Consider the following 26,058-nt stretch of genomic DNA (forward strand, 5'->3'; position numbering starts at 1 on the left):
TGCTTTTGGAACCCCACAAGCTAGCCAGACTTGATGGGACTCTTTCTTCAACTTGACGGCATCCCTTACTTCCGGTGTCTACCACCGGGTTCGAGGATTGCTATTGTAACAGGCATCAGAGACCATGGGTCCACAGCTCTGAAGACCAACAGAGCCTCTACTCGGCTTCTACTGACAGCAGAAGTTCACTTCATGACCGGTCCTACCAGAGAAACTCACCGGAATTAACAGAACTTCTCTTTCTTCCCCAAATATTTGTCGATGTCTTCTTGTCTGGGTGAGGAGTTCATTGCCCTGTGCTCATGAAAGGAACTGAAACTCCAAGATTCTGTTAGTTTGAAGAAAGAGGATGACATTTATCATGACTTTTTACTGCTCGAGTCTTTATCCATAGTGGGATTTTGGTGGGATATCCCATCCATGTAATTGATTGCCTTTGTTCTCATCAGAGAACCCACAAAGCCAAAAACATTGGTCTGTCTTTTAGCCTCTTTGACTGGCCTGGATCTGACAAGACATCTGTTGCTGTTTCTGCATGCTTGCTGTCACTCAGATCTCCTGCCAATGTTCATCTCCGCCACAAACGAAGCCTCAAGACGCCGGGGAGCTCCTCCCTGAGAAACTCTGGTGCCACACTAACACAAAGTGTACAGTAGCAGAGGAAGTCGAGTGGAGTGCACGGGTGATAGCTAGGCTAAATCCGACATACTTCTGAGAAAGTACATCCAACAGGACATCAAATACAGTCACAGAAAGTCACAATCCAACAGCAAGGAACAGAAGCCTCCTTTGACTTTTAGGAAGTCTTAAGTGGCTGAAAAGGTCAAGAAAAAATGGTTCATGAAGGGGCAACCTGTTAGTATGTTAATGTGTGTTTGGTTTTGTTGAGATCATTAACTTTTTTTAAGAAAACGTTGGTGGACTGGATGACAAGATTCATTGCTTTACTGACAATAATATCACTCCAGTTTTACTCAGTCTAAGTATTTTAATCTTAAATCATAAGCCTTCCTACTTTTTTACTTGGAAATAAACAATAAACTTCAGTCCAACAGAAAAAAGAGGACACTATCATTTAAACATCCAAGAAATGTTGTCAGGGACGACCTTTCTTCTCCTGAGCCAACACAGAGATACTAATGCATGCTGGTATCACAGATTTAGTGCTCCACTTTCTGCTTTCTCAGACACGCAGCTGCATGGATGCTGACAGGGAGCAGGAAGAGAGCGCTCATCACATCCAGTTTCAAGTCTCTGCAGGGGCTGTCTGTGTGTCAGAATTGATCTGAACATTCTTGTCTGGGTTAAGAAGCTCGTGATAGTTTACTCCCTGATATTTGTGAGCAATGCTTATGTATGAACCTTAAGTCTTTTCGAGGTAAACTTCTAGTCATTTCTAAAGTCATTCTTAACCATGTAAAGCTCAATACAAAAAATAGTTAAGAGATCTTTGAACTTTTTGAAATGAATAAAACCTCTAAAGAAATCTACAAAAAAACGTTTGCAGTATAATTTTTTTAATTAGATATTGATAATGTCAATTATGATAGGCTGGGTAATTTGGTATGTTTTTTTCTCTCTCAACATTGTTAGTTTATAATAAGTTTATAAGTTTAAAATACTGACATCATTGTTTTATTGATATTGACAGCAATTTTTCAGAAAAAAAAACCCATCTTATTTATCCACTGTCTCAAATTCAGAATAAATTAACTATCAACAAATTTTGCTTTCTTTCGATTCAGAAAGTAGTAATTATAGAATAAATAGGAAAAAATGAGTTAATCTCACCTTAAAGTTGCAAAAATTAACATTTTTTTTTTTCCGCCAAAAGTCTCTTTCAGATTTCACGGAAGCAGCCATTTTGAAATGGGCAGGAAAAGCCTCTTTACTGCCCCTAGTGGAATGATGATGAACTACACTGCAGAAAACATGTACCAAGTTACCAGTATATGCAATGGGTTTTTAAGAAAAGTTTGGATCAGAAATGTGTGTATTAAATATGATAAATCAGTTAAGATCATTGAATTGTAGTTCATTTACTCTCTTAATTTAAATAAATGCCCTAAAAACAAGTCAACCTCTCATTTAAAAAAATAAATTTCATAAAATGACTGTTTTGTGTAAAAAAAAAATTATTGTGGAAAAAATACAACCATATAGTGTAAATATACACAAGATAAATCTGTTCTAGAGAAAATTAAAACAACAAAAATTGTAAACTTACATAAATAGAAAGCTTCAAATTCAAACAAAAGATCTTTTTTTTCTTTTTTTTTAGCTCTGATACCAAAGTTGTTATAAAAAACATTTTTTTTCAGTTTAGCACAAAATATGAGGTGCTGATAAGTGAAAAAAATATATCAAAGACTCATTTTGATCATATTTTGATTTATTTTAAAAATGTTCCCAGTGGTCTTCTAAATATGATTGTGCTGTGTTAGCCAGGACATAGTTTCTGCAGAGTGGCAGGAGTTCACTAAAAATTCACCTCTAAAGTCTCTTTAAAAAAAATATAATAATAATAATAATCTCGAAGTTGTGGGTAGGACAACTTAGAGGCGGAGCAACCTCGTCTCCCTTCCCCTCAGTTCTGTTTACATGGCCTCCCACTAGCTTCCAGCTCCTCACAACCCCACCTATCACTACTGGTCCTACAAAGTTGGTGAGCAATATTGGGGCTAATCTAAGGTTTTGGGGCAGATTCCAGCTCAGATGAGGAAAACCAAAGACGTTCATGGATATCTACAAGTGGATGCATCAGAATCGAGTAGAGTAGGGAGCTCTGGGTATTTTCAGTCACAAATACTCATTTTTTCAAATGGCCATTGGTCATCTGCTCCGGATTTACAACTTGGACAAAGAAATACTTACAAATAAAATAAAAAAAGTAAGTTGAATATTAGTTATGTCCCCCTGAGTCACTGAATAGCCCCCAAACTCCAAAAAAGTCAATGTTTAAGGGTTTCAAACTGTACTTACCTTTAAAAAATGAATATTTTGAGGATAAAGACACTTAAAAAATGTTAAATACATTTTATCACCTTTTATGCTTTTTGTAAAGGTTTCAAAAACGCCTTAGTGTTTATTTTTTATGTTTATATATTTTTTAAAATAACTTTTCATTAGTCTGCCTGCGTGTGTTTGTACCGCTCAGCAGGGGCTGGTTGCGCTTGTACGAAACAGGAAGTGGGCCCAGGCGCTCCTGCCGCTGACTCAACACTCTGCTCAGGTGACCCGTGTGCCGCAGGCTGCCCACAGTCACGCTGTGCAGGTACACCGGCTCCACAAAGTGGCTCAGCAGCGCCCCCTGCAGGCCTAAAATGTTCCATCTGCAAATAAAAAAAAGGAAAAAAGAAGAAGGTTATGTGAGGACAGGTGGGAGGAGAGACAGAATTAGAGGGTGGGCAGAAAGAAGTGAAAGCCTCAAAGAAAGGTGGAGACAATTTGATCATTATCTTGATGTGGGACGTGATGAATAACAGTCGATGACTGACGGCACCAACACACACACACACCTCCTCCAGAAACATAAGCCCTCATCGCCAACAGCAACACAGCCAAAGGTCAGAACATCTGCATTCATTCGGTGGAACAACACATTAGCATGTGTGCATTCATCAGTGCCACAGAGGTTAATGCACTGCACAGGGCTGCAGGAGAGCCTCCTTCGATTGCTTGCTGATCACCTCCAGGTTTGTTTAGGAAGATCCACAAGTGACACAAAATCACTTTGAGGCTAATCTAAGCGGCCACACCCACGTCTGAGTCCGATCATTTACCGGTGGGTTCAGATCCCCCATGTTTACCCCGCAGATACTACGCTGAAATGGATAACCCTCATTATCGCTCTGGCTGATGCTGAGGCAACAGGAAGTTAGCTGGGCATCTCACTGAAGGACATTTCTGCTCCAAAATCAGAGGCTCTGCAAATCATTTTTTTTAATCAACGTCTCTTTATCCCAAATGTAATTATATCGGCACCCCACTTTAACAAAACAGCCACCTGCTTTACTGGCAATATACTGTAGATCCACAAATAAAAGGAGTAGATTTTGTCTGGGAGAACACACACACAAACACACGTCCGTTCTGCAAATAACTGAAACTGTTTGTGCCGAAATATTAATTTACTCCCAAAGCGACACCGTGAACAGAAACATCTTCTAATCTCATGCAAGAAAAGACAGCCATCTGGCTCAGGAGGGAGACTCTGAAGAGAGGGAAGAGTGGAGACCTCTCCCTTCTCTCCCTCTACCGCTGCATCCATCGCCTCCTTCCTTCTTTCCTTCCCTCCGCCAGTAAATGCCGAACCATTAAAGTAATGCGTTCATCTGCATAAAACTGCGATGGAAGCGGGAACATCATCGTTATATGAAAGCCATTTAGGGCCCTCAATTAAGTCCAGCTGTCAAGTGCAAGTCAAATATTTGCAAAGAAGTTTCAGCGGGGATGTCTCCGGAAAACAAAGCGGCGGCTGCAGCCCAGGGTGCATGTGACGGGAGCAACGATCCGGACGCTCCCTCCGGTCACATCTGAAGTAACTAAAATAAAGAGCAGGAAGTGACAGGAGGGAGGAAATAAAGGGAAAGTGATGGGATGATGGTAAAGGGCAAAAAGGGAATCTGAGGGAGTGTTTCAAAACGTGTGTGTGAATGTGTGTGTGCTGCTCCTCTCACTTACGCCCACTCTCCTGACCTTGATAAACTGGCCCTCAGTGACCCACTCACTTTAACGATGGCCACCGATCACTTACAGCGATAAAAAAAAAAAAAAAAGGAAGCCGCGAAGCACGGACTTGCCCTCTTGGAGAAGGGGAAAGGATGGCGGGAGAGAAGAAAAGCGGGATGTCCCTTCTCCCTCCCGCCGTCACTCTATTTTTTTGTCAAGTAATTGCTTTCACCCCTGTTGGTGACCTGGGTAGATTTAATCACACCATCTCCAGCTCGGGCCAACTGAATCAAATTGGTCAAATTAACAGCAGCTACACGGGAGAAGGGTTCACCTTTTGCTTTGCACCCTTTTTTTCTGGATGTCCTCCCTGCGTTTTGCTCTGTGTCTGTTCACACAAACACGCCTCAAGCTGCCGGCCTGCACGCCTCAGTTGGCACGCCGCAGTGCTTGCTAAGCTAAATTCACAGTTCTCCCGCGGAGGTTTAATCTCCGCCAAAAGAAAGTCTATATTGAATATTATTTCAGATCATTCAAAGAGCTTCACCTCAAACCCAGAGGTGCAGACACTTTATTATTAAGTCAAATCTTGAACATAACAGTGTGTCACATGCTAACAGAAAGCTAGCTTTAAAGTTTTCGGGCATCATGATGTTAATGTTGGGTGTCTCTATGTCAAAATGAGCAGTTTATGCTAAAAAAGTAATAACTTCTAAACTGTAATTCTAAAAACACTCAGAGTATGGGTTCAAGAATACGTTAGATACAGGTTCTTGAGCGTGCTTGTAGCTTACGCTTTTAGCGCACGTACTCACAGTTGGAAAAGTCTCAGCCCGAAATGTTGATGTGGTAAAAGTAGATCTTGCTCCAGGCTTCCACAGCTCTATTCATTTATGAAAGACTTAGTGTCAAAAATTATTAACTTCTCCTCCGTGATCAATTTTCAAACGGTTGTTACTTCTGTGTCTTGAAAAAATGGCGCTACCCATGTGTCACTACCCAAGTCCCTGATTGGTCAAAATTCAACTGGTTTAACTTTTGAACAAGCGTTCAATGGCTGCACATTTTGTGCGTAAGACTCAATTTTCATTTGTCAGGAGTTCTCTTTTTATCCTTTCTATCAAGTAAACATTTAAAGATGTATTTAGTTGTAAACTTAACTTCTTGAATGTCTCAAACAGACAGTTGGCTGACGTCCTTGCATGAGTCGTAGTGTCTTGCTCTCAAATCATTGGAATAAAAAAGAAGCCTTAAAAAAAAACTGCTCTGCAATCTGTCTCCATAAACAGTCCTGCTGTCATTGCAGATGTCTCAAACTCGTTTCAAACTGTTCTCAATTTAGCCTCTGTGAACCAGAAAGAGAGAGAATTTTTACAGGACAGTAAAGCTTTATGGGTGCTTTGGCGTTTTGGGTCGTATGTGGAGAGTTAAAGAGAGGAGCGGTGCATCTTAAGGAGAATTCTGATCTGGAATTTCCTCACAAATAAAAGACTGTAGGGTCCCAGAGGTGAGAGTCATTATGCATATCTGCATGTGTGTGCAGCTGCAGTGAAACTCCCAGTGTGAACACACTCCTATCACATCAAGATTGAGTTAAAGTGGAGCTGAGGGAGCAAATAACTTCACCACCAACCTGTGGATAGTATTAAATCAGTTTAAGAGTAAATATTGCTCCCTAATATAACCCCGTTTCCTCTGATCAGAGCAAAACACTCATTTTTATTATAACTACCATCAGCATCTTTGGAATAAAAGTTCTTTAACTTATATGAACATAAATTTAATCCACTTAATAGTCAAGCCTACAAATCTAGAGATTACAACAAAGCTGTAATTAATCCACTAATTGATTAAAGTGGGATTACTGAGTAAAACCTCACAAGGGAAATCAATTGTCACAAATATATGTTAGCTAAAGCTTGTCTAAAGAAAAACCAGCACAAACGGACAAGGTAAATATCATCTCATAACGCTTATTTTAAAAGGATTTTCACAAACTAGATTCGTATGTATGTGGTACAAAACCCTTTACCGTTTGGTTTGTTTTTATTTTTTCTGAAGAGATTTCACAGGCATCGAGTGTTTTCTTTTCAAATGTCAGCAACGATAGCAGAATTTTCAGTCGGAAAATGAGGTTTTAACTTTCCTAAGTGGCACATGGAATGCAAAGTGATGAAAGCAGCGAAGGCAGGACTGTAAATGTCACAGCACATAATAGATTTACAGATAAACTCTTCAAAAAATGTTCAAAGGGAGGCTTTGATTTGGACCAAAACATTGTAAACTACGATGGAGGAGGCGGACAGTAACTCGCCTTGTGAGCTTGTCAGTGCAGGACATGGTAATGAGCTGCTCGCCCTGCAGGACGCCGTCCCACGTCTGGACGGGCCCCCTGCATCGGGCTGGTACCGTGCCCTCGCCCGACTCGATTTTGGTCCGTAGGTGGCACCGGTGCTTCCTCATGAGGTGTCTGCTGCTGTGCACTGGAGATAGAAAGCAGGTTTCTTTAGGTTTCACATACAGAGGGAGACTATTTTCATCTTAAAACACTTGTTTGAGATTTTTCTGGTCAAAATGAGCTCAATGCTTATCATGTTCATAAATACAACTGTGTTGGGGACGCATTGGTGGAATTTTTAAGATTTCATGCCGCCAACCAATTTTTCTGAGAATCGTTGGCGTGGTCATGAATATGGCTGTCAGGTGTTGTGGATAAAGACGTTACAATATTGGGCAGCAGCTGGATGGCCACAGGGTGGTGGCAGCCGCATCGCCGCCAGTCGTCCGTATTAAGTTACACAAGCTGAAAGTCGCCCGGGGTCTATAAAGAGAGGGGCATTTTGCACCACTGCTCTTTCGCAACTCAGATTTTAAGTACTTTTCAATTTATAAATTAAATACATTTTATTAGGGATGTCCCGATCAGGTTATTTGGGCCCGATTCAATTCGATTCAATTCGATCAAAGTAATTCGATTTTGTGTATTTGCCGATAAGATATGTCCCAATCCGATACTTTTGTAACACATTTAAAACACCAACAAATTGAATAAACAGATTTGTGTTGTCCCTTATTTATATTTCATTAACCTTCTTTTATCATTAAAAACTTAAATAGATCACTTCTGTGAAGTAGCTTTAATAAACAAGTAAAGATAGAGCAAATCTAAACTAGGAAAAAAATAACAATTTTCTTGTTATATAAGTGATAATTAGTCATTTGAGAAAGTTTACTGACTTTAGCTTTAATATCTTTAGAGCTATTGAACATTTTTGACCAAATGTGATTCCTGTCCTCATTTAAAATTCTTAAAAATGAACAATGACTTTGTTTTAGCATAAAATTTGATGATGAGTGTTCATTACTAGCTGGTATCATTAGAACAATTTATTTATTTATTTTTAAGATTATGTGATTCGGTTTTTAAAATCTTAAGACATCACATTTTAAGTTTTATTACCACACTAGTTAATTCTCTTAACTTTAATTCTCTGTCAGATAAATAAAACAGGCATATCAAAGGACAGCTCGGGTCTTAAGGAGTTAAATCACAGAGCTAGCACTTAGCTTAGCACAGTTAGCAGCTGTTCTTCAGCCGTCTATCTGCAGCACGAAGAGCTTAACATTAAAAAGAACAGAAACCCGCATTTCTGAATCGCTGTGGTGCGATCAACGAATTTAGTGCACCATCAATGTCGTCCACCCACATGGGTCGGGATCGTTAGTCTGGCGTCTGGTCCAACCCATTCTCACTCCCAACTTGTCATTTATGCACGTATGGTGTGAGCCCCCCACGCCACTTTATGAGGTTTTGGGTGTCCCCAACTCGCCGTTTTATGACGTGCTGGCTGTTCTCATTAAATAACGGGTCCCCAACCTCTGGGCCGCAAACCAGTACCTGTCCAAGGGCTGCTTGGTACTGGGCCACAGACAGGGAAAAACTGGTTCTGCATCTTGAGGGTTGGGGTGGGGCCCCGTGATTTAATAGGAACAGACAGCATATTAAAAAAAAGACAGGTTGGGGACACCCAAAACATAAAAAACTCGGCAACCTGCCACATTTTCTGAAAAGCATTGAGGTCCCCACGAGGTGGCATTTTGGTATATGTGGCAGCAGTCTAAGACTGGTTTGAAAACTTAAAATAATGACAATTTTTCTATTTACAGGTCTGTATAAAACCCTGCATGACAGCTCAGGATAATCTAGTGCAGATTACATTTCTGGCTGCACTACAAAGACCAAGCAAAGCTTTTTTAAAACAAATGCAACAGTCATTTCCATTAAAACATGTTAGTGAGTCAGCAGTATTGCTGAAAGAGGCCAAAAAGGATGTCAGATAAAAAGAATTTCCATAAACTGTGATTAAACGAGAGTGGTAATACTAAAGCGGATTATAATAGAGTGGAAGGCATGTTGTCTTACAGTCAGTGGAAATTTCATAGGGCGAGTTGAGCCTGCCGTCTCCACATGGCGATGTGCTGATGTACAAGTGGAAGTGGACGTTGTCTCTGAGCCTGTAGCTGCGCTCTTTGTGGCGTACGAATATCGACTCCTCCCAGTCCTCCATCCTTTTACTTTGACAGCGGGAAAAACAGAGAAGGCAACAAGAAGGAGGGGGACTGATGAGAAAGGCAGCACCATTCATCACAGCGTGGGAAATGGATTTCCACTTTTCTTTTCCAATGATGAAGTGAGGCAGAGGCGGAGAGAGATGGACACCGGCTCTCCCTCTGACCACAACTCATTCTGTTGTGCCGGAGCGACTCCTGTACATTCGTCAAGCTGTCCAAATAACTCAGCGGAAAAAGGGGGAAATGGGGCCCCCACCTCCTGAGAACTCGTGAAATCTGGACCGTTGTGGTGATTTAAAACACAAATGAGAACAGTAAACATTTAAAGAGTGACATTAGTTTGAACACTTTTAGTGGCAGAGAGTTTACCTTCTGAATAGCAACAGGATACAGTTGTAGGTTGCTTTATCCTAAAAGTGTTTATCCTTCAATGCGTATTCATGGTCTTAAAAATGTGCGTAGCTACATGTGAACTTGAGAGTTTTGAAGAACGTAGCTTGAAACTTACCAGACATACCAACTTGAGTTAAGCAAGCAATTTACCACTTGGTGACTACATCTTGAGTTGAGTAAAATACATCTGTAGACTTATGCTTTTACTTAAAGCTTTCGATAAAACACCAGCAAAGCTACTTGTTTAGTTTTGGGGTTTTTTTTTTAGTATTTGCGTAAAAACCAGCAAAAAGATCACAATGACTTTCCTTCAATCTTCTGCTTTTGCTACATTTGGGTAAAAAGTTGGTTTAAATGTCAAATTTGGTGGAAATAAAATAAAGGACTAAAGTAGATGGACCCGACTGTGGAAAATTGAAATGAGGTACAAGATGTGCAGGATCAACTAATTATACAGGGCACAGTGTTCAACTCTGACATGATTATCTCTTGTTTCGGGCCATTTACTAAAATGAATTTTAATTCACACAAAACATTTAATCTTGTGTGCTGGTTGTGGATATATGAGTATAAATGACATTTCTTTAAGCTATAGTATATTTGACCTCTTGTTTTGCAATATTAATACATATTGAAAGGATTTTGGCAACAATCTTTGTGAAACTTTTTAAAGCTACTGACGGTGCACAATTGTTGTAAAGTCCCCCTTATTGCTAGTTACACACAATAACATTTATTTTAATGAGAAATGTGTTTACAAGTCTTGTTAGTGAAATGATTAAAACAGAGTTTCCCGCCAATTTCTAAGCATTTATAACGATTAAAGATTGATCTTAAAGACAGATGTCCAAATAAAGTGGTAAATATTTTTTTTTTTTCTACGTAGTTTTTTAAGGTGTAACTGGCCGGATATACAGGTGTTTGCCCCAAAGGTTTGGATCATTTGAACATGGAGACGTACGTAGATGCTAAACTGGGATTTTGAAACTCTTCCACAGAACAGCTGAATGTCCCACAGCAAAGAGCAGCTGCAGCCACTAACGCTGCTAATGAGCAGCAGGACGCTGATTGCACGCTTCCAGCATCATTAGAACTGCAGTTATGGCAAATATCAGCCACAATTTCAGCACTATTACTGTCAGCTCTCCTGAACCACGTCTGAGCGGTTCCTTCCAGCAGCACGACTGCAGTAAACTATGAAGAATGAATCAATAAAAGCCAAGTCTCTGGTGAGGGGAAATTATCAATAATGTTAAAGCTTATTTACAGTGGAAGACTGATGCTTGTTTAATGTGTTTGTCTGCCAAACTGCTAACTTGAAAAGACACTTTATATGGAATTAACCTGATGTTACTATCTTTACTTTAGAATTATGTTTGAACTAAAAGGAACTTTTTTATTTATAGGTTTACGCATCAGAGGTTAAGGAAAATGCATCAAACTGATCCATAGTTTTTGTTTTTTCATATATAAATGCAAGGTATCCTATCAAAGTTGCTAAATAACACATTTTTTACATGAAAATACCAATTTTCTGGTATTCATAAAAAACATATGAAAAGTTTATATGAATCCTTCTATAATTTTTTTACAGTTTTCTATTTGGTTTTTAGCTAATAACACCGACTAAAAGTGTAATCAATGTAATATTGTTTATATTTCAGCAGTAAAGTTTTCTTAAAAATGAACATAAGCATCAAAAATAAAATTTATCTTTTACTTTTTGCCCATAAAAACATTTTTAAGGATAATGGTTACATTCAAGTTACCACATTTTCTGCACTATAAACTGTACTTACTCTCTATATTTATATATACATATATATAGATGATAGTTGTGCCTTGTTGAACTTCAAAGTGATTTTGAAGAGGTTTATGGTACTTTGACAAAATCTCAGTCTCTTTTTTTTAATGAGTTGCAAACATGTTTTGATGTCATCATGAATATGCTAACAAGTAGCAGTGCTGAAATTATTATTATTATTTATTTTTTTTACAGGTTGCAAACAATGTTAGGAGTTACAGATATTGTGAATACGCTAACCCGGCTAACATTTCTTATGTTGCTAATGTGCAGCGTGGTACAAACAAGTTCAGGAGATACTGTAGTTAATAAAGTTTGCTTGATTGGCTGACTTTTCAATAGCTGTGTTTCCATTACACATATCTACAAAACTTTATAAAAATTCTAGAAATGGAAAAAATAAAACACAATTTCATAATTACACTATTTCCATTAAATCAAAAATATGCAAATAAACACAAACCAACTCAAGCAATAAGTCATTAAAAACACGGTGACTGGTGTGAACAACACTTTGATTTACAGCAGATACATTGAGATTTCTGCTGCTAGCGCTCATCATCACCTATCAAAGGAGACGTTTGCGTCCACATTACATACTCAACTCTTGATGAGCCTTGATACTGTAGGACCTCTTGTGGAGCTGCTGGGCAGTGCCCTAGTGAGACCCAGTTGTGGGTCATGTGACTCATTTCATTTGAAAAAAGTGTTTCCATTGCAGTTTTGCGAAATGTGTCAATGTCGATACACCTCAAAAACCACCTCCTACAAGTGGAATTTTTATCTTTTTAATACATGCAAGTTTTTTTTTCTAAATTGTTGTGTTTCCATTTGGCAAATTTATCATTGCGAATCTAATTTGCGCAATTACATTGTTTCACCTAATGTACCTTATAGTTTGGTGCACCTAATATATGACAAAAGTTCAAAAATAAACCATTTATTGAGAGCGCACCTTTTAGCCCGATGCACCCTCTTATGCTAAAATACAGTACCATTTAAATTAAAAGAGGGATTTCTACTTTTTAAATGTTAATACCCATTAGATTAAATTAAACATAAGTATAGGAGCTAAAAAATAATCTCATACTATTAGTTATAATATTGTGAGACTTAGTTTTGCCCTTCTTTGCTCTTTTTTTTATCTGACCACTCTCAACAGGAGCAAAATTTCAATACTTTTTTTTTTAATCATAGACTTTTGTTCTTTTGAAATGTAGTACTATCTAAAAATAGGAGTCAATGACGTCAGGTCAGTGTCTAAGAAACCTGGAGACAGTACAAACATAAGAAAGATCCTCATATTCTGCTTTCAGCAGAAATAACAGATTCAACACAACAGTTTTTTATGTATTCTTTCAAATCTGCATCTTGATGCAAAGCACGAGCGCTCTATAACCTCTCAGGTGGCTCCGATGTCCTTTCGCTCGGTGTAAATATGGCAGTTGTGGCATTTTGTTTGGTCATTTCATTACGACTTATCTTCCCCATTAGCCATTTTTGTCGCCCGCAAACTCTCTGTTCCTGTCGTCTCGCATAGACCTAAGACAAAAAGTCAGTGCTGCGTATGCAAATTTGACATTCAGCGATGTGGACTTCTATCCACTAATCTGATCAATCATCCTTGCCGTTTGAGTCCCCCTGGGAATACAGAATCCTAATAAATTCACGTGTGTTGGAAGCAGGTGAAAGTCCACATTTATCAAGAGAGTGCTGGGAGTTTTCTCAAGGCTTGGTGAGTTTGTGTGTACATCCAGCACAATCTGGGAAACAAACAGAGCACTGAACTAAGCAGAATATGTGAGGCATTACAGCATGAAACCAACACAATGAGCTCTGCAAAGACAGAACAGTGACACACATTCTTATGGGATAAAGAGTACAAATTCCAAGGTTGATTATTTTAAGGTTCACACATTTTTTGAAATTTCCTTGACTCACAATACTCTCACAAAAAAGCGTTTTGAACATGTTCAATAGATAGAAGAAAGTGAAGGAAAGATGTTTCATGACCTGGTGAGTTTTATTCTGAAGTCCTGACAGCTTTGACAGTCTCACTATGATTCTACCAACACCTATCTGTTAATTTGAAGTAAATTTTCTTGCTCATTCATTGGTGCTAAATTAATTAAATTTTATTATATAGACAGTTTGGAAGAAAAAAACGCTCCAAAAGCATTGCTTGAATTGTTTTAAGGCCAGAATTATCCTTTTTTCGAAGAAGATAAAAAAAAAACTGTTATTGTTCACCAACTTTTTTTTATTTTTTCAATGACACATCCTCCTATATTGATTAATTGATCATTTTCTTCAGCAATAAATATATTTTGGTTCACTTTCTAACTGTAGTGTCTATCATTATTATTATAATATGTGATCTTTTTATTTTAAATTAGTCAAATTTACAAACGTTAAGAAGGTTTATGATTGGAAAATTACTGTTTGATGCTAAGGATTGAATTTATTATACTAATTTAATTAATCTTTTTAAGTACATTTGCAAACATTTCCAAAGGAGGATTAACAAAGTGCTAATAGAAACAAAGATTTTTTTTCTTTTTTTGGGGGGGGGTTATACATCTCAGAAACTTCTACTAAAGTACTAAATATTCAATACTAATTCGACTGAATGCAACAAATATTGGGCATGATTGATGACTGGCTCAGTTAAGATAAAGTTTGTGTCAGTCACTGATTTTGGTTCCTCTTTTTCTTACAAAGATTAATTTGGTCCATAATGTTCATTATTGATACACTTCAAAAGAATCAAGTAAATAAAGAATTCAGGAAATCACTTTTTCTTGAAGAATTTATTAACTGTGCAGAAAATTATTTAACACCCACAAACAAACAAGTACGTATTGAGTCCCTCACAGCCGTTATCTTCTACTGTTTCCATGTCTCCTCTTTGCTTTTGTGTGGTCCCACTAATCTTCAGGTCATTGACCAGCAGTTCCCTCGTGTAGCTCTGGGCTGTTTTTTCACTGTTCTAAAGATCTTTGCTCTCCACCTTATTGTTTGGCTCATCCCGGTCTACAATCTTAGCCCTGGTGTCCTTCGACAGCTCTTTGGTCTCAGTATTGGTGGAGAGGTTGCAGTCAGACTGTTTAAAGGTGTGGACAGGTGTCTTATATACAGATAACCAGAAAAAGTTCAGGTCTGTGTAGGATTGGTTTCTAAATTTTTATTTTCTGCATCATCAAACAAATAAATTCTTTAAAATCAAACTCTGATTTCCTGGATTCTTTCTTTACATTCTGTCTCTCACAGCTGAAGAGTATTATGACAAACATTACAGACCAAACTCATCTTTTAATTCAGTTGAATCTTTGACTTTAGTGTTTTTACTGTTATTTTGTATTTGTATATTTAAAAAACAAAAAAACATTTTCCCATTAAAATAACTATATTTTCACGGATTAAAATCTCTGCTTTTAACACATCGAATAATATTTGGAGAAATTTGAATAAAAACATGTAACTGGTTTACTGGTTTTGTTCATTATTTTTGTCGTTCTTTAATGCTAACAATTTTTTGTCACATCTACGATAACTTTACAGCTACATAACAAAAAAACAAAATTAATTAATCTCATTAAATAGATAATTTTAAAATCTTTTTTTATTATTAAAAAATATCATTGGACTTAAATGTATTATATGTCACATGGTTTCACAGAGGAATAAAAGTAAAAAAATAAATTAAAAAATGACGATATTTAAGACTTCCAGAGAACTCACTGGCAGTATTGATCACAGGACTTGCAATCTAAATACATTTCTAAACCTTAAAGTTCACACATTTTTAATAAAGAAGTTTGCATTTTATAAACACATAAAAAAAGTCACTTCATTACCTCAAGAAGAGTTCCAGCTGAGAGTAGAGGAAGCGCAGCAGAGCTCTGCGAGCGGTGACTTCCGCATGACAGTCGTTGACCACTTGTCCTTGGTCGCTCAGGTATTCCCCGTTGATGCACTTGGTGCCTGTGGATAAAGCAACCACCTGCGCCCGCCTCAGGTCCAGATCTGTGGAGCAAACGGAGATAAATCTTCCCGTCATGAGACTTATAAAAACCTTTCACATCCATTGATCCTTCAACCCATCAGGTATACGTTTAATACCTACTGCTCTCAGTAAAAGTTAACCCTGTAGAATCCAGGTACAATTTATTTCTCTGATTTGAAAGTTTTTTTTTTTTTTTTTTCATTTAAGGGGTAGTAGCATTTAATAGTAGCCAAAAAATTTAAATAAAAGGAAAAAGAAAACATAAACAACACTTTTCTTTGGAAATATATATATATATCTTTGGTTTTATTTTATTTTATTTTTTGCCAGAGTATAGCAAATTCTTTTATTTGTTGTCATGCTTTTTGTTCAGTTTTTAACCTCCCACCTGATTCTGATTACCGAATTTCAGTCTAACCAAAAACACTAACAAAAGCAAAAAAAGAGAAAAAAAGGAATAAAACTGAAGCCACAAGTTTATATTTTTCCAATCATTTCTTGATGACCTACATTACTTCACCTTTGAACTACTCTGTTTAAATAAGATTGCATTTTTTTATTTTATTTGCCTTAATTTCTGCATTGAGGACGTTAAGTGAGCAAAGAATGATAGAACTTGGTGTAAAAGTTAAAAAACAAAATATTCACAACAAATCAAAATAGGACTACAAAAATGACAAATGTAATAAAAAAAAAAATCAAAGTGCCACAACCTGTACAAGAAACGTCAATCCACAGCCAAACATGACACTATTATTCTTTAATTTACCAGAACCACAGCAGTCAATCGTCTGAAAGAAACTGTGTAATTTGATTTCGCAATTTAATATCCAGAAAAGTGATTAAGAAATAATTTAACTATAACCCGTGTGAAGTTTTTAATAAGCATTATGTTATTCAGGTCTATTAGATACATTTACAAGTTTTTCTAAAGAAGTCCCTTTTGACTTGTGAAAATAAAGATAGAAACCGTATCAAACCAAAGAAACAACCTTTCCCAACCATCTTGAGGGAAGGAAGACTCCCCTTTGTCAGGACTCGTCCCCACATACAGCGTGTGACGGACAGACGGACAGACAGACGGGATCTAAAGGAAGGTAAAGGGGAGCTGTGGGTGGTGGATCAGCTTGCCATTCCTTCCTTGGCTGCCACAAAATCTCCCCGATCGCCTCAGAAATTCAGGCTTCACTGACTCCTGGCAGACCTGCAGGCATCGGCGGACCAGCACATGAGCTTTTATCAGCTTCGGCCCAGATGGCGCAGTGTCCTGACACCTCAACTGATGAGGGGAAGGAAGGAGAGCAATGAAGAGAAGACGTAGAGGAAGAGCAGACACAGGCTGTGTGGGTATGTGTGTGAGAGAGCAGGAAGCATCAAGAAAAATAAGAAAAAGTTACGTTTTTATCTAGTTAAGCTTAAAAAACTCATTTATAGTCAAATGTAATCATTTTAGAAATTAATTTGTAGTCCCTTTCAAATTACTTAATTTATGTGTATCCATGTTTCTAACATTGTCTCAACTCACTCTAGTTTGTTGCACTTTTGCCTCATCATAATTCTTATTCAGCGTAATTAAAGAGAATCTTATGTAGTTTCATGTTTTATTGGCTCTAAGGATTTTATTGGCTTCAAATAAACCAGTTTAATGGTAAAAACCAAAGTTTTAGGATTGTTTATGGACAAAAGCTTTCGCTGGATGATCACTTGAAACGGAGACAGTTTTACAGGATTTAGTATTAAAAAGCAAACAAAGCATTTACTATTATTTAAAATCTTCTTTACCCTACAGGCATAACAAGCGGTCAACGACCTTAATATTTCATGTGGGCGACCTGCGTGCCCCATTCAGGTTTGGAGGTCTTGTACGCATAGATTTTTCTTTTTGAATAGTTGAAACAAAACTCACTTTCATTCAAAACTCACTCAACTGTCTCCAACTCTTATAAACATCATTAACATAGTTTGTGTGGTTGTTGAAATGATAGTTTAAATGTCACTTGTTTTTTTTCCTGCAGATCACTTCCTGCCCCATTCAGGTTGGTGAGTTTTTCCCTCACTGACGCCCCATATCCACCCGTAAGGGTAGTTGAGACTAAGGCATAATGCTAAAAACAAAAAACCCAAAATGGTTTGGACCATTATGGGAGTGCCCTTAGCAAACTTCAAGTAGAGAAAAGACAGGTGAAACCTAATACACTATTATGCAAATACATGCAGTATCTAAGAGTGTTCAGTTTCAGATAAATCTTGATATCATGAGTTGAGCTTTAGTATTCCCCACAGGCAATAGAGTCCAATTCCCTCTCAGTGATAAAGCGAGTTCAAAAAGGTAACAGACTCTCCCTATTTCATTCTCCTGCGTTCTCCTTGCCGTTCCACTTTGCGATTGTTTAGATCAATTTTGCAGTGGATAATTCCTGCTGCGCTGCTCGCTACCCTCCCATGAAATTGCCAATGAGGTTGCCTTCAGTTTGCAAAGGAAGAGGAGGAGAGATAAATGAAAGAGAGGCAAGCGAGAAAGGGGGCGATGGGACGGAGCCCCACCGGCACTGCACGTTTTTTTTTTTTTTTTTAAGCAGGAATAATCAGCAGCATCACAGAGATGCAAAATAAATAAATAAAGGTGGGAGGGGGTGCAGACAAAAGGGAACAAGGTAGAGGAGAGTCAAAGGCCTAAAGCACTCTTCACACAAATACATCTGTTGATTGCTGGTGATTCAAAGACGACACGCCCCGGGGGGGACAGCACTGTCAGGACGCATGTTCATCACAGCCTCAGACCTGGAAATACTCGCTATGGCAACTGCAGTGTACTGTGAGAGGTCTTAAACTGGAAGATAAAAAGAGACGACTCTCTATGGCAACATGTATATTTACTGAAAATGGTGGTTATGGCAGCATGAATGTTACGTTTATAGCCCGGTTTTACCTTCTTTAAAGGCCAAAATGCTTTAAATCCCATTCACCTGTGCACACACACACATGTATTGATGGTGCATAAGACTGAGTGACTCCACCCCCTTTGGGGTTCCAAATAGGAAGCCAAACCCCCTTAGACTTTTATTGAGACATAAATTATCGCGTGAGTTGGTTTGTGCTTTATCGCAAAATGATGATTTAATGGAAACAGGGTCATTTCCAATCATTGTTTTTTTTAAAAATTCCTAGAATTTAGATAAAGTTTTTTTTAGGATTTAGGAAGATAAAGGCATTATTTTTTATTACTGAAGTACCGCAATAAGCACCGAAAGGGAACCGAAACCGAAACAAAAGAACCGCGATAGCTCCGGAACCGCATCAGAACCCATCGGTGCCCAACCCTACTGCTAGGTGGAGCTGTGGTTTCGCCTCAGACCCCAGTTCAAATCCCAAGTGTGACCTTTCCATGTGGAGTTTGAATGTTCTCCCCGTTCATGCGTGGGTTTTATTGAACCGTCCCAGTCCAAAAGCATGCTTCACAGGTTCATTGACTACTCAAATTGTTCCTAGGTGTGTATGGGTGTCTGTTCAGGGTGTACACCACCTTCAACCAATAGTAGCTGGGTGAGGCCTGCCCAAAAGGAGTCCTTCCATCCATCCATCTTAGGAACCGCTAAATCTCTTTTAGGGTCATGGGGTTGCTGGAGCCAATCCAGCTTCTGTCAGGTGAGTGCGGGATTCAACAGGTCACCAGTCTGCTGCAGGGTCAAGCAGCCACACAATCCTAGGATGTATTCATATTGGACACATTTGGTCCGCATAAAGTGATCCAGAGTTTGTTTCTCAGGTTTTTTTTTGGAACAAATTTTCAGTCTGAATGCACCCAAGTGGACCCTGGTCTGGGACCAGGAACCACTCTCTGACCCATTTATCTAGGTGGCCTCGGTTAGTTTTCAATTGGACTGAACTTAGCTGAGTTTAGCTTGAGGTAACTAAAAAAAAAAATGTGTTTAATTGTCTCGATGAAAATAAAAATGTTAAAGTTAAGCAGGCTGCCTCCCCATCCACAGCTGCTCTAGGCTCTAGCTCTGCCACTCTCTGCACCCCAAGGAGAGCTCAAATGGTCACTTCAGCACTCGGGCAAGTAGACCATGGGGGGCCAAAGTGGGGCACGCAGGCCAAATTTGGTCCTCTAACGGTTATCCCCCCCCCCCAAGTCGTTTGTTGTTTTTTTTACTCCACATTCAGATCCAGACAAAACTTATGGTTAGAAAATGCTCAAGTGAGGTCATTTTATTGGTTGTGGCCCCTGTCAGCACCTGAGACTAAAATCCTTTTTTTCCTGATACTTTTAGGCCCTCCAAGGGAGCTCTGCTCCGCTTACTTGCATTATAAGCTTCACCCCCCGAAACCACGTGTCTCCTCTAATAAAGTCCTTACATTGCAGCTGTTTTCTAAGACTAAAAAGGCAGAGCGGCTCTACAGTAGAGAGAAGCTTCTTAGCAGAGAGGAAGATCGGAGTTGCATATATTTTCTGCTGAAGTCGTTCTTTTTCCCCCCTCGTATTAGAGAGTAAGTCAACACATTCTTCAAACAGGAACAGCATATGCATTTTCTCTGTTTTTGCTTAATGTTGCGTTACTTCTGTTCCCCTTCAACACTGGTCCACACCACTGGCAAAACGTTGGCAATACGGCCTTTTACCATTAGACCTCATCCCACTATGGTGCACATCTCAAATCATCAGCCAAATGCTTCCACCACATAATCCCACCAGAGAACAGATTTAAGGTTAAATTAAAAAAAACAGTTTTAACAGCGCTCCCACTTCTCACTGCAGGATTGACACTTTTCCCACAACCTCACTGGTTACAAAAAAAATATTAAAAATAACGTTTTGCTTCATAGAAATGCAAAAAATCTTTTTAAAACTACAAATATGGAGCAACATCTATGATCTAAAAAGCACCTGTGTCAAACCTACAACACTTAAAAGAGTCATTCTAATTGATTCCCAGTATGAGTCACAAACCCTCACCCTTTAAAAAATAAGACACTGATTCGTATTTTTGAAACATATTTCTTTTCACTTCTAGTTATGGTTACATTCCATTTCATATTGTTTGATGAGCCATTAGAGAAGCCCTTTGGTGTGTTTGTGAGTAAATCTAACCCAGAGAGATTTTTTTAGGTAAAATCTCAAACAGTAAAATGGTAAATGTTGCTTTTCTGACCAAATTCATAAAATGTGTTTTTGGTAAAATTTTTTACCTGGCTCAATGATAAATCTCATGATTTTCCACCTGATTAAAAAAAAAAAAAGACCTAAATATATTGTTGCCCTTTGCATTTGTTCAAAAAAACTAGGTCAATTTAGTACATACAAATTTGTAGAAAACACTAACTAGGTGCTTAAACTCACAACATTTTTTAAGAAAATATGAACTTTGAAAACAAGCAGCTGCTTTACTGAATTTTACATTATATGACAACATTATTAAAGCATTGTTAAATTTATTCAGTGATTATTTAAAACAATGATTGCAATCTTACTAAAATAATGAACTTGCTGTGAATTTATGAGCTGTGAAATCTGCCTTTGACAATACTTTTTTTTAAAATCACATGGTGTGCTTAAGACGGCGTCAAGTATTTAACAAAGAATTTACCAAAAAAAAGTTCTGAGTGGATTTGTGAGGTGGCACATGGGGATCTAGATTTGTTTTTGCATTAATTAGAAAAACTAAATAACAATTTGTGTTGAAACAACGGTGATAAAAAAAATTGAAACCTAATAAAACGGTGGTGCAGAAATTACAAACTTAATTGTCAAAACAAAATGGAAGAAAAGTTCAAATGTTTTCATTTAACAAAGACAATGTAGATTTTTTCTTTTTTTTTAACATGGCAGTGGAACTTTTAAGGGTTCACTTATTTGGCATTTTTAACATTTAGTAGTGGAACTTTTTTCCCCTTTTTTTACTTTAGCTGAGTAGGCTACCTGTGTGCCCCATACTGATTTACCCATTTTTCACCTGCAGACAGCACATATCCACCCATAGGGGCAATTGTGACTAAAGCTTTTGCTAGAAAAAGATTATTATCCCCTCCTGGAAGGTCTTCATGAAGAGAGCTTATTTTTATGCTGCAAAAGACCAAAAAATTGGCCTAAAAGGAGATTTTTGTTTCTCTGTTATGAATAATAATCAGGAGCATATTTATCATGTTTTTGTTTTTTTGTTGCTTCACCTTCAGGGACATTCATGTTTGGATAACCTTTAAGTTCCTAGTGAACTCATCAGGATAGTTAATGGTACTTTTAATGAGTGAGTAATAACCAAACAAAACAATATTTTGATGCTTTTCAGAGGTCACAGACACAAGAGTCTTAGCAATGAAAATAATGGATATTTAGTGCTTCAAATATGATTTTGAAATTAACCAATAGTGGATAGTTACACAAGAGTGGGAGAATAAATTAAGTGTGAACTGTTGGAGTTTACATATAAGTTAGAGCTCAGAGATTGACATGGATGTTGAATAGGACGTCATTAAGATGAGCAGGCACATGGATCAATCCATGAGCGCGACCCAGAGAGGGATTGGAAGGAACACCAGGGGAGCAAAGCAGCAGCTACTGGTGGATAAAGCAGCCACTCCAGACTCCAAGACCAGACACACCAAGCTGTGCACGGCATGGACTCATTACAAGAAAGCTTACAACTCAATGGCTCACGCATGGATCCTGGGATACTAGAAACTGAACAACATTAACAGGAAACTGATAGAGTTCAGCAGGAACTCAATGGGGGTGTGGAAAATAAACAATTCACAACTGCACAAGTCAACACAAGAACAGCATCTGCCAATGAAATGCTCTGACCCCAGTCCTGTTCTCCTGAACTTACTCAGCCAGATCATCACCAAAACAGGTCATGGGTGTGAAGTTGAAAAGAGCAACTCTCACCCACCTCCTGTGCATGGATGACATCCTTTTGAGTGGATAAGACATCAACTTCAAAATCCAGAAACTATAACAATAATTTTGGAATGTCACTCGGACTGGACAAGCATGCTCTGATTGTAACAAGGAGAGGACATGTGGAGGGAGGGTTGTTGTACCACAAGGCAGAAGTTGAGGACAGCTACAAGTAACTTGTAATCCTGATGGCAACTGGGAGCCACAAGGAAAAGCAGCTACCACATATCAACAGAGTGAAATGAGTCCTTATAATTTAAATGAATGGAAAGAAAAAAGGCAATACTGTCATCCTGCTGGCATGATGGGCTGGCCAAAAAAGGTGATGAGGACCACTGGCACCAAGACAAGGAAGCTCCAAACAACACATGGAGGATTTCACCAGGTCCACCACCCTGAGACTAGGCAAAATATGGAGTTTGAGGATTAGTCAGAGCCATAACTACTATTCAAGATAAAACAATAAAGATTCAGGAATCCATCAGGACAATGATCCCATCAATGACATTTTTAGTGAACACCTCAGGCAGCACAAATCCACAGGAAGAATAGGAGCCATCATGGAAAAGAAGCCCCTTCACGGTATGATTCATCAGTAAATAGAACCAGTGGTTGATTCGGAAAAGCATACAGCTAGGTTAACGAAACTGGCCTGAAAGACAGCACAGAGGGACCAATACTGGCAGTATGGGAGCAGGCTCCAAGTCAATAGAGGCCACCTCAATCATGCCAGGCAAGACTCCAGGTCCACCCTGTGCTAAGACACAATAAGACTATCTAGATCATAACAGCAAGGTGTCAGATGCAGGGAAAACATTAAACGCCATAACCAAATGGTTGAAATACTGTACGGAAACATCTGGGTAGAGTTTAGGCTGGAAGGGTAGTTGAGAAGGAACAAGCTAAGATTCTGTGGGACTTAGATACAGGGTTAGGGTTACAGACTCTACAGACTCTGAGGATCTCTGTACAGGAAAGTACAGCCCTGGGAATAGCAAAGATACCGAACAGGGCCTTCAAGATCTCAGGCCACTGGTAATAATCTGGTAGGAATGGTGAGCTTTCATATACATGGTCCATAACATTGAGAAGTCTTGATAAAATAGTAGCCTTGGGGCCCAATTTTGCACAATTTAGTTAGCCTACATGTTTCTACATTCATTATATATGACATATGGTTCGAACGCCCTCCACACTACTTTTTGATGGGAACAGCCAGTTAGCCAAAAAATGATGAGTTAGGAACACCCAAAACATCAAAAAGTGACGTGGCGGGGGCCCCGACCACACGTCCATATATGACGAGTTGGGAGTGAAAATGCAAAGGTTGTTTTTATTATAACTTTGAGTGAACGCATCTTCTTTGTGTTCAAACAGTTGTTTAAATCGTAACTCTACCATGTTTTACATGGTAGTACTCATGTATAAAATGTAAAAGTATAAATAAAAAAAATAAATATTTTACTTTTTGTCTATGAATATGGAACTAAAAAGCTTTATAAAACAATGGAAGGGAAGTTTTTCTATCATTTACAGGTAATTTGAGTCCCTGTCTGCTTAAAACCGAGATGGTTGAAAGAGGGAAAGTGTTAGCTACTGCAGCAAAGATGCTAACACCAGGAAAAAGGAGGCATTTTATTCAAACGTACTTGTTGTCATTGCAAACTTAGTGAGATTAAAAACTTAAATGTGAATGTGTGTTGCAGGAAATAAGAAGACATAAATATCATGATTGTGACCTTTTAAGTGATCCCTTATTACAACTGTCAGCTGCAGATGATAGAAGCTAGGAAGCTATTATTGGAGTCTTTTTCATTGCTGGTGGCAGTAAAGCGGGGCAATTGTTTCCTAATAGGCCAACCATTATCTCAAAGCAGGCATTTAAACATTTTCTTCCGAGCGACCAGGAGCTCCCAAGGTCAACTTTTATATGCCATTTATATGCCAACTCATTTATATGCCGCTTAGGTTGGGCTCCGTTAGACCCGTCTTTCATGTGTTTTTTCATCACAAGATGTTAGATGATTACACTGAATGTCACCCGACTGCTGTTGAATCACAGGAAGTGTGTGAAGAAGCTCAGCAGAGGCAAAAAAAAGGGAAAAAAAATTTGAGAAAACTCTGTAGAATTGTTATTAGCTTTAACCCTCAGTGGTTTCCAAAAGCACTAGTGCATTTGCAAAAACACAAACTGTGTTTTGGATGATGTTATAAAAATGCAACCCCTATTCATATAGTTTTTATTCATAGCATAATAAAAGATGTTTAAAAAAGGTATCTTAGATATACTTAGTTTTAAAATTCAACAAAGGACTGACAAGATCCTTCAAATTTAAATGTCTGAAAATGTGCGATTGTGTGTTTCATTTTCCAAATCGCACAAGACACCTTGTTGAACTTGTGTTCGATCCTAGGCATGTTTACATTAAAAGTGGGGTCATCTGGACCCCATAAGAGAGCATGAGGGTTAATGTGCCAAAGTTGTAAATAGAAAAGCCAATAGAAAACAAGGAATTCAAATAAATGCATTGCACCGTTATTTCACCAGCAAACAAGACTGTTGAGTAGTTTTTATAGGTTTTGCTTTGTGAAATTCTCTCTGCTCATCACAGGATCATTTAAAATAAAACATTTTTTTTACCTTCTACAAGCTATGTGGTTATTTGAAAGTCATATTTTGTGGCGTCTTGAAAAAACAGACGGATAAAGAGCCCAGAAAAAAGTCTCGTTTGAAAGTGGAAGTGAAGATTAGGAGCTGCAGCTTAACTGCTATTTGTAATCAACTTGTGTGAATCCATTTACTCCCTCTTTGAATTTGTGTGCGTCTCTTACTTGCTCCCTCGTTTTTGTCAATCTGCTTGATAAAAACACTAGAGAGGAATTTTTGTCTAATCTCTGCAAGCAAATTGGTGTTTTGCCATTTTCTTTTTTTTTTTGTGGTAAATTCCAGACTCCTGCTGTCTGAAGCACACGCCAGCCCTGTTTACCATCTCCATCGATTCAAAGGAGGCCCCCGCCTTACTTTGCTGCTTGTCTGGATCTAATCTCGCTCAGGTTGGAGCTCAACTGTCGCAGCTGGACCCCGGCGAGGACGGTGGATGTGTCGTGGTGGATGTGGGTGGGGGTGGTCGCTGTCAGTCTCCAGTTCAAAGACGGACCCCGATTAATATTCTTGAGACAGAAAGGGGGGGGGGGGTGTTCAGGACTCCCCAGAGTTCCTGTCAAGTTTGGTGTCTGCTGCTCAGACGCTGGCCGCTGCAGCAGCCGGCGCCGCCGTCTCACTGTGAATACTTGGCAGCCTATGGTCTGGATCTTTGAAGATAACGCCTGCTATTAATAAACAAACAGAAGCAATTACTGGGAGCCAGAGAGAGGAGAAGGATTGGATTAGGTCCGGATGAGCGCCCATCTCACTGAAGTCTAAACTGATGAGCTCCAGCACTCCAAAGACAGAGATAGTAATCCCTTCTCACTGACCCCCCATCCTCCTCACCCCCACAGCCTGCAGCGACACAGCCAGATAACACTCCTCTATACGTGTGTGTGTGCGTGTGTGTGAAGGCATTTTAATATCATATCCCACAAAATGTGAAGACCTTCTGTTTAGACCCATGACTTTTATTGTATTGAATTTTTTCTTTAATTTGGTTTTCACCTGATGAAATGAGGCAAACAAACTGTTAAGCTACGTGCACAACGCCCGCGGCAACGTGC

At 38.6% G+C, this 26,058-nt stretch overlaps 1 protein-coding gene across 2 annotated transcripts in view; it reads right to left on the bottom strand.

Annotated features, from left to right (window-relative positions):
* Window positions 1-26,058, bottom strand: part of adarb2 (adenosine deaminase RNA specific B2 (inactive)) — a 212,170-nt gene that overhangs the window by 9,104 nt on the left and 177,008 nt on the right. For both annotated transcript variants that reach the window (XM_024279861.2, XM_036217496.1), the window contains exons 5-8: window positions 15,298-15,466; window positions 9,095-9,246; window positions 6,986-7,154; window positions 3,151-3,332 (exon numbers count right to left, since the gene is read on the bottom strand). In XM_024279861.2, coding sequence (XP_024135629.1) covers window positions 3,151-3,332; window positions 6,986-7,154; window positions 9,095-9,246; window positions 15,298-15,466 — 672 coding nt within the window. The remainder of the gene's footprint in view (window positions 1-3,150; window positions 3,333-6,985; window positions 7,155-9,094; window positions 9,247-15,297; window positions 15,467-26,058) is intronic.

Source organism: Oryzias melastigma, linkage group LG20, assembly GCF_002922805.2.
Source record: "Oryzias melastigma strain HK-1 linkage group LG20, ASM292280v2, whole genome shotgun sequence".
Lineage (NCBI taxonomy): Eukaryota > Metazoa > Chordata > Actinopteri > Beloniformes > Adrianichthyidae > Oryzias > Oryzias melastigma.